The sequence below is a fragment of the Neopsephotus bourkii genome, unplaced genomic scaffold, assembly GCF_033783945.1.
Source record: "Neopsephotus bourkii isolate Nb327-2 ecotype Australia unplaced genomic scaffold, CSIRO-AGI_Nbou_v1 NB_1767, whole genome shotgun sequence".
Lineage (NCBI taxonomy): Eukaryota > Metazoa > Chordata > Aves > Psittaciformes > Psittacidae > Neopsephotus > Neopsephotus bourkii.
In genome coordinates, this window is record NW_026902241.1 from 2,783,491 (window position 1) to 2,803,553 (window position 20,063).

At 44.8% G+C, this 20,063-nt stretch overlaps 1 protein-coding gene across 2 annotated transcripts; it reads left to right on the plus strand.

Annotated features, from left to right (window-relative positions):
• The first annotated feature begins 2,081 nt into the window (after window positions 1-2,081).
• On the plus strand, window positions 2,082-19,904 carry LRP11 (LDL receptor related protein 11). Of its 2 annotated transcripts, XM_061378797.1 has the most exons (7): window positions 2,086-2,694; window positions 7,002-7,162; window positions 10,357-10,498; window positions 12,736-12,861; window positions 13,578-13,787; window positions 18,098-18,199; window positions 18,482-19,904. In XM_061378797.1, the coding sequence occupies exons 1-7, from the start codon at window positions 2,181-2,183 to the stop codon at window positions 18,634-18,636; spliced, it is 1,410 nt and encodes a 469-aa protein (XP_061234781.1). In that variant the 5' UTR covers window positions 2,086-2,180; the 3' UTR covers window positions 18,637-19,904. The 2 variants fall into 2 exon arrangements, with proteins under 2 accessions (XP_061234782.1, XP_061234781.1); XM_061378798.1 differs by lacking the exons at window positions 18,098-18,199; window positions 18,482-19,904 and adding an exon at window positions 14,177-14,479 and having other exon boundaries at window positions 2,082-2,694.
• Window positions 19,905-20,063: the final 159 nt, after the last annotated feature.

The window sequence follows — 20,063 nt, forward strand, 5'->3', positions numbered from 1 at the left end:
CCAGCATCTTTTTGCCTCTGTGTGATAAACCTTTCCCACATCCCATTGTCCAGACTGGTGCCCTATAAAACCAGCCGTTATCAAAGAATCCAAAGCCCTGCCTGCAGCACCAGCCTCGAAGCCAATTGTTTATGGACTGAATTTTCCCATTCAGTCCCACATCATCAGTGGAAGATGGAAGGAGTGAAGAGAAGATCACCTGAGCCCCAGAGTCTTTCACCATCCGCCCCAAGTCCCTGTAGTCTTTCTTCATCCCCCTCAGACTGCAGGAAGCAGCTTCCCCCTCACCTGTCTGGAAGACCAGCAGCGGGTAGTAGTCTGTTGGGTGCACCAGGTTGGGGAGCGCCCTGGTGATATCCCTGATCCGGGCTCCAGGCAGACTACACACTTCCCTATGATGAGAGTCAGCTCTGCATATCGGGCCCTCTGTTCCTTTCAGAATGGAATCACCTACTACAGTGACCCTTCTTTCTTTCTTACCAGACGCAGTCTTGAGGTGCGAAGTCGACCGCTTTTTCCTATGTGGCCTTGTAGGCGGGCCTTGCACCACATCCTCACCTACCTCTCCTTCCAGATCCAGGGCCTCAAACCTATTACGGAGGGACACCTGGGGAAGCGGGGCAGGAAGGGAGGAGGGCTGCCCACGACGCCGAACCGGAACTCGCTTCCAACCCTCATCATCTTTTGGTTTCCTACCTCCGGGCGACAGCTACAGGGCAGGGGCTGTCTCGGGCCACCCCCCTCTGTCTGAGAGGACAGGGGGTCCATCCCCTTTTGGGGGGTATCTCCCTGGAGCCGTTCCAACTGGCCAGCCAGGGAGTTACTCCACCAGTCGATCTCCCTTTCACACTCCCTGATGCTCCTCAGCGTCTCAACCTCCTCCTTAAGTTTAGCCACCAAGCTAAGCAGATCTTCTACCTGCTCACACCTCACACAGGTGGAATGCTGTCCTCCCTCCCCCAGCAGTAGCAGGCTCTGGCACTCCCTGCATCCAGAGACCTGAACAGCCACGGTTAGGGCCGGGGTCTCTCTCTGAGTTGCTACAGCCCTCTTACTGCTAGCTCTCTTTCTGGAGACAACCATATTGGTCAGCACAACAACCTGCCTGTTCTTCCCTGGGCCTGGTGGGCAGTGACGTCGTTGCCCTCTCAAAGGCTCTTTCAAGTCAAGGGCAGGGGAGTGGTCGCCGTCACCATGGGAACGCCCCCCGCCACGTCAGCCGCTCTCTCGCAAGGGCTGCTGGGACTTCGGGAATCAGGAAATGTCGGGAATCGCGGTCCCTCTCCGCTATCCCCTCTGAGTTTCCGAGTCTCGGTAGAAGCTCACAGCTGCTGTAGCGTGCCGGCTGCGGCTCTAGCTGGGCTAGCTCCAATCAGCTGACTGATGTAGATGAGGCCCTTGGTGACACGGTTTAGTGGTGGTCTTGGCAGCCCTGGGGTAGTGGTTAGACTTGATCTTATGGGTCTTTCCCAACCGAGCTGTTTCTATGAAAACTGGTAAGTTTTAACTGGAAGCCTTTCTCCAAAACTTGTTCAGCCTTTACTTCAAAAGCTTACATGAGCTCTCCCCCAGCATCCTGAGATTTTTTTCCTAAACCTGAAGAACTCACACCTTTGCTTGCTAGCTTTGACTACTGGGGGCTTTTTCTTAGTTTCTGACCAGAAATGCCACACCTGGGAGGAAGCCCTCCACAATTTGTTCCTTTGTTTGTTGCCCTACACTCATCCAAGCACCAGCAGTTTCAGCGACCATCATTCAGTGACCGCAAGAGGTGCACCCTGACGTACCAAGTGCCTCCCAAATATTCATGCCTGATGGCTCGCGCAAGCCAGGTTTCCCTCACGCGTTTGGGGGACACGTTTGAGGCATTATTTTAGAAGAAAGCGCTTTTTAAAGCCGTCGCGCAGAGCCTGCTCCGACGGGCCCAGACCCAGGCCCAAGCCGAGGACCTCCGCGACCGGCGGGGAGCCCAAAGGGAGGAAAAAGGGGGCGGGACCCGTCTCGGGGGCGGGGCCAAGGCGGCCCCGCCCGGTGGAGCTGTTCAGGGCGGCGGGTACTGAGCGCAGCCGCTCTCAGCCGGGCGGGGCAGGCACCTTCCCGCGCCGCGCTCGCGGGTGCCGGCGGGGGGAGCATCTCCCGCCGCTCCCGCTCCCGCCTGCGCGCCGCCGCCGCCTGGGGCCATGGCGGCGCTGGTGCTGGTGCTGCTGGCGGCGCTGGCCGGGCGGGCCGTGCTGCCAGGCGGGTGGTGCGCGGCGCCTCTGGCCGACCTGCGCTCGCAGATCTCGGGCGTGGAGTCGCTACTGGAGGAGTTTCGCCGGCAGCTGCAGCAGGAGGAGCCGGGTCCGCCAGCGGCGACGGCAGCAGGCGGCGGGGAGGTGTGCGGCGGCAGCAGCAGCTTCTCCGCCAGGCCCGACTCGATCATCCGCACCAAGGACTCCATCGCGGCCGGCGCCACCTTCCTACGGGCCCCCTCCGGCGCGACGGGATGGCGGCAGTGCCTGGACGCCTGCTGCGCCGAGCCGCGCTGCACGCTGGCGGTGGTGCAGGAGCACCCCCGGCCGCGGGGTTCGGCGGCGGAGCTGGGCTGCTACCTCTTCAACTGCACTCACCGAGGCCGCCCCGTCTGCCGCTTCGCCCCGCACCGCGGCTACAGCACCTACAGCCGCCGCCCCTCCGGCCTCGCCCCTCCGCCGGGTAAGTGATGGCTTCGCACCGGGGGGTGGCCGCGCAGGGCCCGGGAAGCGGCGGCCTCACGGCGGGGGGGAAATGGCGGCCGGCAGCCCTCGGCACGGGGGGGCGGGCAGGATCGGCTTCAGGGCCAGCTCTCCGCCGCCATTTGGTGCCCCGCGTAGTGGGAGAAGATGGGAAACCTGCCGCGGGAGGAGAGGACGGGGAGCGCCAGCGGGACCCCTCCCTGAGGCGTCCCAGCCGTGCCTGGGAGTGCGAGCTGGGGGGAAGCCGGCCCTGCCACCGCTGACTCTCAGAACCCGTGGTGCCGGTGGGCCTGCGGCTGGGAGCCGGCTGGTGGGACCCGCGTGTTCACGGGCACCGCACCTCGGACGGGTTGGTGGCCGCTGCGGGGTCCTGCGGGTGTTGGGCACCCTGGAAAGCGGGAAGTGCTGGGGCCGGTTACGCCAGCAGCTGGTGCATAGCTTGAGAGCAAACACAGGGCCGCCTTCTCGGGGGTGCTGTCCAAAAGTTGTCAGCTAAGCGGTTACTCATTCGCTTAATTAAGAGTTTTTTCCTGCTTAAGCAGAACTTGGGAGTTAGACTGAAGAAGACAAGGATGTATCGATACTTAAACTTATATATAAGTATATATATCTATACTTAAACAGGGGAGATTTAGGTTAGATATAAGGAAGAAGTTCTTTACTGTGAGGGTGGTGAGGCACTGGAACAGGTTGCTGAAGAAGTTGCGAATGCTCCATCCCTGGCAGTGTTCAAGGCTAGGCTGGACAGAGCCTTTGGCAACTGTCTTGTCTAGTGTGAGGTGGCCTGGCCCATGGCAGGGGAGCTGGAACTAGATGATCTTAAGGTCCTTTCCAACCCTGACTACTCTGTGATTCTATGATTCCATATTGCACCAGTAGTCCAGAGGCAGCAGGGAGACTGTATAACCGCATGTGGAATCTGGACAACATCAAAAGCATCAAAAGTGTATTTGAGAACAATGTAATCCAGAGCAGGCAGCTGTACAGGAAAACAAGTCTGGGTTTCTAAATATGGAGTCTGATTCCTAGCATCTGCTCCAGAGAACTTACTCTCGCAGCTCCTGTTGTTAAACAGTTGCACTTTAATTCAGTTTGTCTTAATTTCATTATCTTCTGTTGACAGTACTTCCCTAAATGTACTCCTACTAAAGTAAATTACTCATTGCATGAAGAAAACTTATTGGTGGCGTGAATGGACACTGTGGCGCCTGCTGTTGCTGCTCCCTTGGCAGAAGAGCCCTCATAGGCCAGGAGAGATAGAATTAAGATTGAATTATTTTGCTGTCTGATGTTATGTTACTGCTGCATTCTTGAATTACATTGAAAAATTAATCTGGACAACAGTGCATCATCACAGGACGATGAAGGCACACCTCCCTTATGTCATCCCATGATTGAATTTAGGAAATTTAGGAAAGAGTTTTTAATTTCAGGATTTTCTTTCACAAGGAGATCACATTTTACCTGGGTTTTGTTTGGTTTGGTTTTTGTCAGAGTACTGCAGTATTGAGCCTGCTGCTGTTTTCTCTTTGATAATACCAAACCAATCTGTAAACGTGGTGTCCTCATAATTCTGAAACACTTCTGAGCATTAGGATACAGTGATCTCTAGGGTGTTGTGGTTTCATTTATGTTAAGGATCTCCAGTAAAAGAAAAATGATTGCATATTTCATTAATAACAGATCTCTCTTTGTCAGATCAAGTGTATATCTGTATACTTCCAGAGCAGGCAGTGGTGGAATCAATTTGTGAGACTGAACCTTTCACTGTAAATCTAAGTCCTTCTCACTCAGTTTGTGCTGGTTTGGCTGTGGATTTACTTTGCAGTTCCATGCAGTTTGTGCTGTATTAACAGTGAAACCCCGTATGCCTATAGTGAAGCAAGAGGAAATGGGTTTTGCCTTTGTTAGGCATATTTTTAAATTTTGGCATAGAAAGAGGACTTGAGTGCCTCACCAGAAATGTCTGTCTTCTGTGCTGCTCAGTACTGGTGAGCAGTGGGAGAGTTCAACAGTAAGGTGTACTCATATCAAAGACATTTGGGAATCAGCAATGAAATAACCTTTATAACAAAGCCTTCATTCAGAAAACTAGCTGGCACCTTTGTTACTGGCAGGCAAAGCATGCATCATGACAGAGGAAGCAGAGTAAGTTAAGCCATTGGCATTCCCCCCCCAAAGAAAAAATTGTTCATAAAGTTGCAGCTTGTTTTCTTGAAAGTGGACAGCTCTAGCATCTAAGTCTTGATCTGGTATATCAGTTTCATATTGCTTATTTACATTCTACCTAAACAAAAAGTTAGAAACAGAAGTTAAAAGGTGCTTTCTGAGCTGTCCTGTGGCTGGTAGCCCTTTATTGCTGTGAGAAGTGGTTGTACGTGGCTCTGGAGTATGCCTCCTTCCTTTTTTCATGCTGACTTCTTAGCAGCATGTATTCCCCAGATTCAGAGGTGTTTCGCTCACTGAGGGTAATGTATTCCATTGCTTGAAACTTTGCTATGGAAAAAGTGTCTTCAGCTCAATAGGCTGTCTCCTCCCATGCCAGATGTCTCTCTCAGGCCAGTTTTTTCTCATCCACAGCAAAGAGGAGGCATAAGTTTCTGTGACCTGCCCAAAATATGAGATGACATTGCCATTGCAACTCAGAATGTGGAGTATATGGTTAGTCTGGGAAGAGAGTATTTTCACTGCTTAGGGCCTAGGGGAAGTGGGATTGCCTCTCCCCCTGCTGGGCATTGATCGAGTCATTTAAACCAGAGAGGGGACATGAAACCCCTTCCAAGGTAAAAGAATGGGCTGTGCCGTTTCAGATCCACGTCGGTCTCTTTTTGATAGTGACTGGTAAAGTAAATAATCATGTGAAGACTGTGTGTAACTCATATGTACCAAATAGAAGTTACCCTGGCACCATAATGTTGGTGTTTATTAACAATGAGTTCGGGGGCTTTTTGCATCTAAACTTTGCTTTTTAATCTAAGTTGGTTTTGAGAACTGAGTGCATACAAATTAGACAAAGCTTCCTGTGCCAGCTGGATGAGCAAGAACTGTTTCATACTTTCTATTATTAGCCCCTGTTTTCAGTTATTTGTACGTTTTACTAACTTAAGGCATTTGCCTTGAAATTTTCTACGTCTTACTACTGAGAAAAACAAGAAATAGAAAGTTTGCTGTTCAGTCACTGACAAAAAATTGCCCCACTGCTCTGGGCCTTCAAGCAAGTTCTCAATGCTGGAGAGGAGCACGTGCAAGGGGGAATCCTTGCGCTGATGGGGAAGCACCTTTTCTTTCCTGGTGCAGTTCTGCCCACACTGAGTGAAGTTACAGCCTCATGTTCAATAGATTTTTTCTGAGCTTAACATCAATATCCTTTACAGGATATCCTTTGAGAGGTAGAAGAGCAGAATGCACTCTGGCACTTCAGTGTGCCAGGAACATCCCATGCCCAGAGAAAGAATGAAACCTGAGTAGGTAGCTGCAGAAAGATACAGTCTTGTGGCTAAATTTGTCAAATGCTGACTTGTAGAATGGATTTTATATCTCCCTCTTCCCTGCATTGCCTGGTGGTTGCAGAGCAGATGTCTTAAACCACTTCTCACATGCCATATCAGGTTTGTTAGCCTGCTCTGAAAACTTGTAGTCTGATTGGCAAAAGTACTTAGTACTCACAATTTTAATCAATAAGAATTGTACTTTGAATATAGCAAAATATAGCAAATATAGCTACAAATCCTAAATAGTACGAAAATCAAGCTTTGAATGTCTTAAATTCGGCACTTAAAATCAGCAGTCATTTCTGATGTTTTGTAATCAATATGTACACTGCTTTGCCAGGATGTCAGCTTTTGTTAAATATGTCTTTCACTCCTGTAAACATGTATTATAAAAAGTAACTAAAAGCCTATAAAGTTATGCAGGGTACTGTAAAAGGTGTGCAGTAACTGCCATCTGAATATGTATGTAATTCATACTTAAATCCGTTTTCATTAGTTCGGATTAAAAACTACACTGATGCTAACCATGCTGTGTGTTGCATTAGTGAAACACACATGTACATAGAGAGATTTTCTGTGCCATGTGCTTCTAATGTACAAGCTATTTCCTGAAAACATTGAATATGGAACACTTAACTAAAATGTAAGTAGATATTACTTCACTTATCAAAATATGCACTAATGAACATGTTCTACCTTTCAGGAAGTTGCACCTTAACCAAGAAGAACTGTTTTAGATAAATAGTCACTCGGCTTACCCTGATAAATAACAAGAGCTTCTTTTTTTTTATTATAGAAGAATACGATGAGCCTCCACGGTGCAAGGCAGGACAAGATATTGTGCTCCAGTTGCCTGTCGACTGGGTGCTTCTGGATGGCCGAGAAAGTTCAGATGACCATGGAATTGTGCAGTACGAGTGGACCCTGCTGCAAGGTGACTCATCAGTTGAAATGAAGGTACACGTGCAATCGCACCCATGGCCAGTTACTTGCAGATTGATATGTTCATACTGTTTTAAATGTAGAACTAAAAATATTACGGAAATGGATATGGCTACCAGGCACCAACATTAGGATGAATGTAAAGCTTGAGCACTTTTTTCATAGAAGTATAGAGGAGCCCAGGTTGGAAGGGACCTCAAAAGATTGTCTGGTCCAAGCTTTTGTGGGACAAGGAGCCTAGATGGGATTATTTTACCTGTTCAAGCACATCTTAAAAACCTGCAGTGATGGGGACTATACCATGATCCTGGGGGGATTTATTCCAGTGAGTGTTTCTAGAGGTTTATACAGTTCATCTATACGTAGGATGGCATGGGACAGCCAGCAGCTAACAAGTAGATGTTAATTACTGCATTTCAGCTCTGTTTTCAGCATTGTTTGTGTTCACTGGACTTGGTTTTCAGCTTCTGTGATCCAGTTTAGAAACATCTCAGTAATTCAGTTACTAAAAATAAGGTATTTTCACCAACAGTCTTCTGTCAGTGCTTATGGAGAAACTGCAAAAAAATGTGTGATGTAAACCTTGTTATACTATTTTATTACATCCATACAAATCCTGCTTCAATTTGGCTTAATTATTAACATTAATTGATTAATTAATTAAAATTAATTAAAATATTAACTTAAAATTAACCATCAAGAGAGGGATTCTCCATCCCACCTTTCTTTGTGACTGTTTTAGGAGCAGTAGAAAAGGAAGGGAAAAATGTCTCAAACCCATAGAGTTTACTCACAGCCTGTTCACAACCCACAATATTCAGGGCACACTGGGAATTTCACCTAGAGAGGGACATGTAAAGGGGAGTAGGTGTGGACCACAGACTTTACTGTTGCTGAAATGCTGCTGGCGGATAGGAAGAGCTGTTCAAAAGCATTAGTTAAGCCAGTGCTGCATGCTTTTGAAAGTTCTATATTCTACTGCAAGTTCCACATCTTTGAAAGGGTGACTGCAGTCAGCCAGTTCTGAGTGGCTTGAAGCTGCACTGCAATTTGAAACCGTCATGTCAGAGACCACTGTGAGTTTCTTTAGCTTCATTTATTATTTTATTGTCTTGAAAGTAAAAGTTTGAAAGGCTTTGATAAGGAATGTGAACAGAATAATGCATAGAAAAGACTTGAACAAAGTATTTTAAGTATAGTTGCGAGATAGTATCTAGATAAAATGAACAATTTATTATCAAGACTTGTTAGTCTGAGCCTTTGCAGCATTATTTTCTTTAATCAGCAATTAGATACTCTTTAATCTGTGATGTAGTAATATATCTAGAGTAAGACAAAAATTATAAGTGGATTTTATTTTTTTTTTCATACAGCCTTCGTTTTCTGTGTTTAGTGCTTTAGTTGCTATGCTATAGTTACTGGATTTCATGTCATTTATTCTGAGCAAACAATGCACGAATCCATAGCTACAAGGGAGAATGGTTCTGTGTTTAAGTAAGATAAAAGGCAGTCGTTGCATTGCACTTATGTACCAAAGAATAAATAGAAGGTAGAGGAGGGGGCAGGACTGCTATAAAGAGATCTTATCACATTGTAGAAGGAAGCCAGTGGAAATCGTTTTTCTATTGTGACTGATGATTGCTTCTTAGATAATTTGCTTCTGAGATTGCTACCCTTATGCTGTAGCTGTGCAGCTCTGTGACACTCAGGGGCAATTGTGGGGTGTTTGTTATTTATTTTAAAGCTGATTATCTGGAAATTTACTGTCTAGTTTGAGTCAGAGTTTGTAAGAAGGCAGGTACCGCTGGGCATTCTTCAGGGCAGGGCAGAGATAAAAAGGAAAGCACAGAGCATGCCAGGAGGAGTGCAGCGTATTCTTAAGTCAATGGCATTTCTCTGGCTCTGCACTGAGAAGAGAGCTGGACTCCATGGCTCATGAGTTTTAAATACCATATTTGCTCTCCCAGCAGTCATGGTGAAGAGCAGCACGTGCTTTTTAGAGCTTATTAGTCTCTGTAAAACACTAAAGAATAAAATTCTAAGGGGTCATGTACTCCATCAGGAGGTTATCAACAGCATGATCAGATAACTGAGTGCATTCGCATAAATAGAAAATGAAAGCAATTTCAGTTAGGAAATTCACTTACCAGAAGAGAAAAATGCATTTATGAATACACCCTGATATAAATCTGTGCTTAGGACTATTACCATATTTATTGAAAACTGTTCCACTTTAGGCATGAAAAACAACTTTAAGTAAGCAATCCAAAGTTCTTTATTGAATTTAGATGGATATATAGCCCCGTGTGCTTCTTTTGTAAAAATGCACTACATGTCCAATAAACCTGAGTGTTTTCTGTAGTTACTGTATGTGTTACTGAATTTGCAGACAGCTGGAGTTATTCGTGACTGGTAATCGTCACAAGGCTAAAAAAGTTTCAGCATTTGCACTCATTTTATACAAACTTACTTCTAAATGACTGTTATACTGGTAATGCCAGTTTGGTATCTGTTCTGAATTATCATTGAAAATGTTATTTTATTAATTTCTTCAAGATTTAATCCAGTGTAAGATGTTTCTGTATTTGTATCACATGACTTCCTGAAACCTAATGTTTAGGTCACTCACTATAGGTGAACTTATTTCTGGTTCCGAGCAAAGCATGGGCGTCCAGTGCTGGGCATGGAAAAATTCAGTATAGCAATTTGTAAAAGTTGTAAGTGACTACATCAAATGTCATAGTGGACAAAGGTGGGCAGTCTTATTCATATAGTAGTGCTATCAGTCACCTTATCATAAATCAATATATAGCAAAAGCAACTTCTTTGGATACATGTATACTGTCTACAGACTAATTTGACAGAGAATAAAATAGTATTTTACTGCGTACCTTCTCAAATTGCATTCCCAGTTAGCTGACAATTCAAGCTAAATCTGTGTTTCCATTTATCAGCCAGTGCTCAGGGAACTGAGTGTACAAAGGAAGGTGTTACATAAATCTTAGGCATGTTTATTTTTACACCTGGATGCAAAAAAAAAGATCAAAACATCACATGTTGATACACATGCTTGAGTGGGCTGACTAGACTTAAGAGAAGTATTGAATCTGCATGAAAAGCATTATACAGAAATGAGCTCCCTATTCCTACAAATTTATGGATGGATCCTCTATACCAGTGTGGGGTTTTTTGCTGTTCTCTTTCATCAGGTACCACAACCAGGAACACTGAAACTGTCTCACATTCAGGAAGGAGCGTATATTTTCCAGCTAACTGTGACAGACACCGCAGGTCAGCGGAGCTCTGACAACATCTCTGTGACCGTTCTGCCCATGGTTCATTCTGCAGTAGGTGAGAAAATGACGGGAGCCATTGCCTGTGTGACACCCGCGGTATGGTATTCAGAGCAAGGGTCTTGATGGGGGCAGAAATCTTAGTCTCCATTTCTAGTGTTTTATTATGCCCTTATTCACTACATGATGACATCTCTTTCAGCTTTGAATTGCTGTTTCAGAGTTAGGGAGCAAGGAAGCATCGCTTGTTTGTTAGAGCAATAATACTTGCAAGCATTTAAATGTCCATCCTTGTGTTGCTAATAAGCATGCAGGGTTGGAAAAATGAAATACTGACATATGTATCAGGCACATCATAACAGTTCATTATATAGTTAGATGGTGCGTGAAACATGACAGGACTTGTGTCATAGGGAAGACCCAGTTAAAATCAGTTAATAGTATGTGTGAGGCACAGACTCGTAATAATATCGATTTGCATCTGTAGTCTAAAAGATGAGATGATTTCTTGTTTTCATGCATTTAAGCTTTTCTATGCAATGGTTTTTACCAAAGCCTTATGTTATGGGGAAACTGAAACTGGAACTGACCCATCAGTTTTAAACTCTGAGCTCAAGAATCATGTAACAAGCATAAAAGGTAGAAAGTAAAAGATTTCAGTGGCTGCCAATTCTGTAATACTTTCTATTTATATTGTAATTAGCAAGTTGCTAATACAGATCTGCTGCTTTGGCACAAAGGAAAAGTTATACAGTATCATCAGTATGTTCAGCTGAACCAGTCAGAACTGTGCTCTGCCCCAGTGCAGTATCTCTATGTGAGAGAGTAGTCCCTATGGCAATAAATTTATATTACAAGAAACCAGCTACGAGTCTGCTTAATAATGCCTGTATTCCAGTAATGGATGATTGAGTTGTATTCATTAATGTTTAATTCAGCTAAAGCAGCCAGAGAGGTTTTCTGGTTTATTCATTGGCTGCTTGCTGTGGTTGTCTGTGGTATCTTTTGCATGGAACACACAGAGAATTGGCTGTGGTTTTTCTTCTCATTCCCTGAGTACGTTTGCAGTTCGAATGCTACTGCTGGAATTAAACCAGTGCCCAGTGCCTTAATGCATGCAACAATTGTGTGATTATTAGTGCCAAAGATCAGGAGATGCATTTTCTAAGTGTGAATTTAGGAGTTTTAAACAGGTGCCTGTGTTCCTGCCATTCTTCCTTTAGCATTGCACATGTCGGTAGATAGCAAGTTAACAGCCAAAAGCTGTGACTTCTTTATGCAAATCAGTTTGCTATTACAACATTAACCAAACACTGAATTTGATGATACTTTACAAAGCAATGAACTACACTGCTGTTGGAAAGACAAAGGCACGAATGTAAACACTTGATGATTACAAGGTCAGAATGGGTTTCAGGAAAGGTATTAGTGTGCAGATTGAACTGTCCAGGGACCCTCTCCATTTCCAGGGGAATGTAAATATTAAAGCAGGCAGCAGTCAGTTCTTTCTGATGAAGATCCCTTGTGAGACCTTGTGCTTTGTCCTGTTCTGGCATGTGCTGCATTGAAGTCAGTGGATTGCTGATGTAAATAAAGGATGAGCATTCTTTTAGTATTTTAATTAGGCTGCAGAAAACATGCCATAAAAGATCCCATGTAGTCCCTATGTGTGCATGTAAAATAACATACTGTCAGAAATACAGAATGGGTGTATAGTAGGAATTATGTATTGGAGAGATGCAGTTACAGCCATAGAGATTTCGTTTATTTATTTTCAGGACTGTCCTATCTCTTTTAAGCCTGGGCAGAACTCGTTTCAGCTCAGTCCAGCAGGGTTTAAGGTGCTGTAGGGGTGCTGCACAAGGTCTAAGGTGCAACAGCCTCCAGGTTAAGTATTCCTATAGTAAAGAGATTGCCAGAGTAGTGATGAGGGTGTCAGCTATTAGCTGTATTAGCTTCTATGTCAATATAGCATCATATAGCTGAGCCTGGCCTTTCTTTAGCTTTCTGCCTTCTTCATTGTCTTTCTCGACATAGCATGGTTTTGCATTTTCCTTGGTGCTGCAGACTTTACTCTTTGACTCAGTATTTACTGCTTGGATTACTGCTCCATCACTGCCAGTGTTCAAGGCCAGGTTGGACAGCACCTTGAGCAACCTGGTCTAGTGGGAGGTATCCCTGCCCATGGCAGGGGAGGTTGGAACTAGATGATAAGTTTTTTTCGACCCAGACCAGTCTGTGATTCTACGATTCTATGATTTCTGTTTTGGTAATTTGGTAGTTGTTTCTCAACAGCCTGTGTTGGGGTTTGCTCTCGCTACCAGTTTATCTGCGATGATGGATGCTGCATTGACATCACATTTGCTTGCGATGGCGTGAGACAGTGCCCTGATGGATCAGATGAAACTTTCTGCCAGAACCGTAAGTGTGCCAGGCCACAGAAGACTGTGAAAGTAACTACAGCCTGAATGACCAAAGGGCAGTGGTGCCCTTTCTGTGTCTTGTCTCCCTGTGAGCAATCAGCTTGCTCCCACCACAGAGCCATTTGTCGGAAGTAGCACATGGGATGGTTTAATGTGTGGATACAGCAGATGCTCAGAAGTTAACTCCCTTTTCTTCAAAGCATACAAAAACTATTGAAGGTCCCCAAATGGCAGATTTTGCGTTCTCATCATTTAAAAGATCAGTTCTTTACTTGCATAATGATTTTAGAAACAAAGACCCTGGTCTTGATCTGAAAGGGTGTCTCAGTTACGTACCTTGCTAGAATCTGAAACACTGGAAATGTGAGCATATAGGGGAACCAGGGTTTCATGAGTCCTCCTCAACACGTGCCTGTGCTCAGCTAAGTGAACAGAAATCATTAGAGGTGAATTACCTCAACGGATAACCACTATTCCATTGTTATTTCAGTGACTGGATTTCACTGTAGAGTTCATGGATATACTTTTGTGTAATAGCTGTCAGCAGGCGATTGGTAACTTGCTGTGTATCCAGAACTCACACTTCATCATGTATCTGAACCTGAGGAGGTTGTTTATCCTGCCTCAAGGCCCGTGTCAGGAAGTCTCCATCAGAACACTACCATCCCCTTCAATTCTGTACAAAAAGTATGATTTTTGTTTCTGTTCACATAGTCAGCCCAGGTCGGAAGACAGTGACACATGCAGCTCTTGGCACTACCCAGCAAAGGACTGTAGGACTGCCAGAAACCGCGTATGAGAACTCTGCAGAAACCACCCTGAAAGCCACTGCCAGAAATCAGCCTCTTCTCTCAGTGGATGCAGACAGGACAAACCAATCGCTTTCTCAGGGACCAAAGAAACAAATCAGTGGATTTGTGCCAGGTAAGACTTGAAATGAATCAGTTTCAGTAAATCATTCTCTTTACAGAAAGAAAACATCTTGCACCTTGAATTTATTTTAATTGTCTTTTGGTGCCTGGCTAAGAATAAAAATGTGCAGATGTCAAAAATACAGAAGCAGCTTGTAATACAAGTAGGTATTGCTTTATAATTGTCATAGTTCTTACCCAGGGCAAAAGGAAAGTTACAATGTAGGAATGCTAGGAAAAGAATAGTCTAAGGAACAAAACGTGTGGTGAGCTAAACACAAATTCTGCTACAGGCTCAGCTGTGTAAGCTGATGTATAATGCTCTTTAAATCTGTAGGGTGAGAGTAATTGCTTTTCTCCTGGTGCTAACTGAAGACTAATATTTTCTTTCTTATTCTGAAGTCAGACCTTGACTATTATGGGCACTTTTTCCTGAAGTGTGTCTCCAGGGCAGAAGAAATCTTTCATCACTATAGACAAGTCTTTGGTAAAAAGCAGCTCCAAATCTGCAGTACTCTCTGTAGTGTTTCTCCTCCATATTCTGTTGTGAGTCAGTGTGTAATGATTTAGTAAGGCAGTCACCAACCCTTGCCTTGCTAAAGCTCCAGAAGCTGCAGTGAAATTGGTGTGTCTTTCAAAGTTTCTGCTGGTGAATTAAAACGAGCCAAAATGACAGCTGAATAAAACCATGTGCAAAGAGCATAATATGAGTATGAGACCTCTCACTTTTATTTCTTCATGATTTAGACTGATTCTTGCTCGCCAGGACACAGCTGTTTATAAACAGCTGTATTTTCTTGTTACAACAGAGCAGTGCTCAGTGCCCTCTGCTGCTGACTCATGTAAAGAGCACTGCCCTGGTTGGCAATGTGATGTTTCTTCAGATGCTTGTACTGCATCAGTGGAGACCGCTAAAGGAATGAAAACAACATTCTTAAAGAATTGGGCTGCCTCAGCGAATGTGTAGGAACTGATAGTAAAATTCTCTCCCAAATGTTTCCCCCTCTTCTGGCAGTGGAGATGACCTCTGTGCTCCTTATTGGAATGACTTAAAATTCTGCTTCTTGCTCACATAGTCCCAAGTGACACCTAATACAGGGCCACCCAAACTAAACATAAAATTGCCAAAGGCCATTGCAAGCTCAAATGGGAAGTCAACTGCTAAGCAGGTCTCAAAAGCCACTGGGCCTGTGAATCCAGAAGTAAAACCAGAACCGAGGTCACCAACTTTTGCAACCTATAATCAGAGGTTATAACTGGAAGTGCACATAAAAGCGTGGCACTTCTGTACAGTCCTTTTCTGTGCTTACCTGTCACAGTGACTTACTTGCACCACTCTTGCTCTCAAGGCTTATGCACAGCAGTAGACAATAAAAGAAAAAAAGTACTATAAAACTAAAATGAACGTAATGGGGACACAGTGATCAGTGAACTGCCAGCAGCTGCTCTAACCTTTTTCTGTTTTAGACAGAGAGGGTTTTCAGCTGACCATGTCTGGGGTTTAATGCTTGGGGGTTTAATGTTGCTCTTTTGACAAGGCTTATCTGGAATTTAGTTTCAGTTCAATGATACTTAAGGATTTCCTTGTAGAATAGAAGGACCCAAGAGCCCAGTACTTTTAACCAGAAAAGCAGCAAACAGCTCAGTAAGTTTTTACGTTACCTACAGACCAGTTCCAAAGAAGGTGCATGTGGTGAGACACGAAGGGGTACTAGGTAGCAGGGTCCAAAGCCCAGCTGCCAAAACCTGCTCTGCATTGCTGTCTTCTCATGCAGACGCTTAAGCTCCACAGGAGTCACAGGCTGTATGTGAATGATTCCCAGAGGTCCAAAGAGGTTCAAGTCCTGCTCCAGTGGCAAGCATCACAGTCTTTATGGATTTGAGGAGACAGGCATCTAACCTTTTCCTAAAACCCCACCCAGATCTCTCCATCACTGCCATCCCAAGGAGGTTACAGACCAAATCTAATAATGCTACATGCTACAAAAATGAGAGACACAGAAACACTGGAACAGTGCCTTGAAGCCTGCCTGGAAGAGCGTTCAGGAGGGCAGTAATTGCTAGATGCATTTTTGAGAAGAAGCAAGCAGCAGTGAATAGTCTCAGAAGTTCAGCAATTCCACTGGCAAAAATCCTGTTCTGGAATGGACTGTCTCCTGAGACAGTGGCACCTGCTGCTGGTGCCAAGGCAGACCCTGTGCCTCCAGGTCACACTGTAAAGGTCTTTGTTGGACCAAGATGATAATCTTGCTAGTTGGCCTAGAGTTGGCCTTGCAAGCATCCAAAGTGCTCTGATACTTTTCTCCAAGGAAGGTTTCAAGTCCTGCTGCATGTTCCATCACTGCTGCACTTGTAAATGAATATAACAAAAATATCAGTTGCAGCAAAGCACACTGGAGTGAGCAATGGGGCTGGCTTTTAGCAGCAACAGCCAGTGTAGCACACACGGTCAGTGCAGACAGGTTCAGTTCACAAGTGAGATTTGCACTCCCCAGCATAGCCAACTCAAGTGTATAAATCACTGTAACAGCTTTGCATTCCCCTGGCACAGGGTCTCTGCCTCTCCCCAGCTGCCCACGCCAGCTGATGTGCAGTGCCGCTTGGGGCTGGAATTACAGTGTTTGACTGAGCGCCCAAGTCACTGTCATGGCTTTGCTGCAGAGGCATCAACAGCAGTAGCAATAACCTAGATCTCTGATTTAGGGTAGCTGGAAAAGGCTATAAATTGCAGTTTCCTAGGTATGGACTAGAAAATGAAGAGGAAGCAAAAATAAAACCCCCAGAACATATTTAATGTCAGGCTCCTAAACCTGTTTGGAGAAGTCTGTCTTTGTTTTTTACTTGGTAACGGGTAAGATGTTGAGCAGTATTGACTCTGATAGCCCCTCCAGTCCTGTAAGAACAGCCACAAGTCATAAAAAAACCCTTTAAGCTTCATTGAAAGGATTCTGTTATTGTTTAACCCTTCTACAATTTTCCTGCTAAACTTCTCTCCACATTCAGATATGTCTGCCAAATGTCTTTACAAGCAGTTGACTTAAATATTCCCTTTCCTCAAATAGGAAGGAACCAAGTTTATAAAACAGGCATTCAGATCTAGCTTAGGCCTACAGAGTGGAGCAGCTATAAGAAGAGATGATGCCTTTCGGGTACTTTCATAATAAAGACAAATATTCATTTAGCTTTATTTAGGGAAGACAGGAGCAGAAAACAGCTGCTGATTTCAGTCTCGGTATGTTCAGGTTGTTTTGCACAGCTCTGATACCATAGAGGTGCCTTAAATCCAGTACCATTTACACTTAGCATTTCCTTAAGTCCCCTTTATGTGGCAGAACAACTTGAAGAGCCAGATGAGAGCAGGGGCTGTGGCTTGTTACAACACTGTTTCCTAACATGTGAAGTTAATGTTAATGCACCCCTAGCCATAATGGCAGGGCAGTGTAGGCAAAGCTTGGGAGGCTGCATTGTGCCTTACAGCGGGGACATCTGCACTAACCTCGTGCCAATATAAGTGAAACAATTTAAGCTTTAAGTAAGTCACATGTATTTGCTGCTGCCATTTGACAGGGGTGTGCCTTGCAGCCCTTTGGAGCTGGTGGTGGTGGGTGGGAGATACCCATGGTGCGTGTTCCAAGCTAATTCACTGGAACACTTCTTTAACACCCACCAGTAGGTGTAAACCCAATTACGTTTCACATTCATAGTTTACAGATCTTGCAGCATAGTGTGTTTCCACTGGCACTGTCTCAGTTGCGAGGGTTGCCAGCAAATGCATCACAGCGCAAAGTGCCCTTCAGTGTTTATGTTATTAGTAAAAACCAAATACAGTCATTACATTTAAAAACACGGGTGTACTTCTGATTTTTGTGAGGGTGTTGGTGGATTAAGCTGTCAGTCTTGCACAAAGCAATCCCCTAGTCACTGGTGTAGGACTTCAGTGGGAGGGCAGGAGGAGGGAGTCCCAGCTGAGTTACTCTATTTTTCTGAAGCAAAACTGCAGCCGCCTGCACTCCCAACATGTGTGTTTCTTGGCAGCAAAGTATGATTTGTCTCTTCCTGTGTAGTTACAATGCTCTGCAATATCTTCGTACTACACAAAGCTGAAGGGACTCTAAGCCTTCCTCTTTGAAATGTTCACTGCATGTATTCTGATGTCTTGCAAATACTTAAGTTGATTTGGTGACTAAGGTGATTTGTGTAACCAACCTATGCATTTCCTGCTTTACAAGTTCCAAGGGTGGAGGTCAATTCTAGTGTCCCGTGGATAAGATTCCCTGAGTCACTGAACTGCAGTATTCATTTATCCTGCTTGACTTTGTGCAGATAACAGTTCCTCAGGGAGAAGAACAGATGATAAGAATGGGAATGGCGTAATGGTGCCAAAGAGAGACCAGCTTGGAGGTAGTCGTCCAGTCCCAGAAACAGGTAAGAATGACCATGTGAATTCATACTGAATTATGTTAGTTTTCCAGCTAGGTGCTGGAGATGCAGATACTATAGTCAACAATTGAATAACATAGCTCCATATTCTGAACTGTTCCTAACATACCAGATCAGACAGTTCAGTTTCACAGCAAGAGTTGCTCCAAATATTAGCAGCTAAGTGATAGACTGGCTGTATTTTTAAAGGAAAAATAAAAATATCATTATTTCTCTACCAGTTTCTCACTGCATTAAATAAAGTGTAATTTCTCAACCTCCTTGTAGGTGCTGTGTTACCCTTAGCCTTAGGCTTGGCCATCACCGCTTTACTGCTGCTTATGGTTGCTTGTAGACTGCGTTTAGTGAGACAGAAGCTGAAAAAAGCTCGGCCCATTACATCTGAAGAGTCCGATTACCTCATTAATGGGATGTATCTCTAAACACTGGATTTAGGTCAGTTGTTCTCTCCCTTTCTCCTCTGTTCATGAACCTCTGCCTCTATAAAAAAGGACCAAAACCTTTAGTTAAGTTTGAAGTATAGAAGAAGCCTGTAAGATGAGGAACATGTTATTCCCCTTCAGTGATAAATAAACTGGGTAGGTGCCCATGCTCAGAAAAACAGAAGCATTCAGGCTCCTGGAAATAGCCCCGGTTGGCTCTTGAGTAGAAGACACTGCAAGCTGGGGACTCCCCAGAGGGTATGAAGGGTGCCCTTGCCTTGTGAGGGTCCTGGCCATGGCAGAGCAGGCCGCAGGGCCAGGGCACCAGCACAGCCCCAGCCCAGCAGACCCAGTCATGCCGGCCAAGGCACAGAAGGAAGCCTGTGCTGCCCTGCTCTGCCACTGCTGCTGCCGCTGTGCTCTACCCTGGGGACCGGGACCCTCCAGACCAATGTGTTATTCATTGTCCAGCAGAGACTGATTTGTGTACCTTCCACCTGATGCACTGGGAGTGTTGTCATTAAAGAATTTGTCTTGGTTTGTTCATTAAAAGCAATCGCTATTGAAGCACCAGCTTTTGTAATGAAATTTGGGATATAAGGAAGAAAGCATCTTGTTTTCATCAGTAGTTCATACCTCTGTGCAGCTGACAGAGCCATGCTTACTAAATGCTAACATGAAAAAACGCAAGTCATTGGCAGATGAGGTTGGACTTACCAGTACCCGACAGCAGTCATGTGCAATCCCAGAGCCGTGTCTCTCCCTGGAGCTCAGGGCTTGCTCAGCCTCTTCCACGCCTAGCTCGGCACCCTTCATGACATCAGAGAACAGCACGCAGCGGCTTTTACCTGTGACACCGGAGCGTAGGATTCCTCCTGGCTATCCCGTAACTCCCTGCAAAGCTTGGAAGCTTCGGCGACCTGCCCTCACCCCAGCAAAATTCTCATAGAATTAGGAGCAAGTAATTGATATATGTGAGTGAACTTCAGATGTGTTAACAGTAAAACGTGTACAGTACCTGTTATATATACATTTATATATACACACCGTGCTGTCTATCTTGTTTGACTGTCCAAGGATGCCACATTCATCATGGGTCCCAATAAAACCAGAGTCAAATGAGGCATGCATCTTTTTGTATGTCGTCTTTTGTACTTCAGTAACTTCAAGTCAGCGAGAATATTGCCATGGTATACAGATAGTTCTTCAAGTTGCTCGGTCTTGATTACTTCATGTAAAATAGCTCTAATAAACCTATTTTATTCTTATATTTCTTTCATTGCCTTTATTTTCAGCTACCAGCTAAATTTTGTGCTACAAGACCATAGCGTGAGAGCAGACAGCAGCACATCTTTCTGTGAAACAGCCTTAAAAGAAGCTGCAGCATGTATGATGTTTCAGAGATATGTATGAGTTGTTGAGATGTT

What these genes read in the sequence shown, in the direction of transcription:
- LRP11 (XM_061378797.1), top strand. Translation starts at nt 2,181, where the DNA reads ATGGCGGCGCTGGTGCTGGTGCTGCTGGCGGCGCTGGCCGGGCGGGCC. An exon ending in AATCAGTGGATTTGTGCCAG is followed by an intron (nt 13,788 to 18,097) that starts GTAAGACTTGAA and finishes GACTTTGTGCAG; the next exon opens with ATAACAGTTCCTCAGGGAGA. An exon ending in TCGTCCAGTCCCAGAAACAG is followed by an intron (nt 18,200 to 18,481) that starts GTAAGAATGACC and finishes ACCTCCTTGTAG; the next exon opens with GTGCTGTGTTACCCTTAGCC.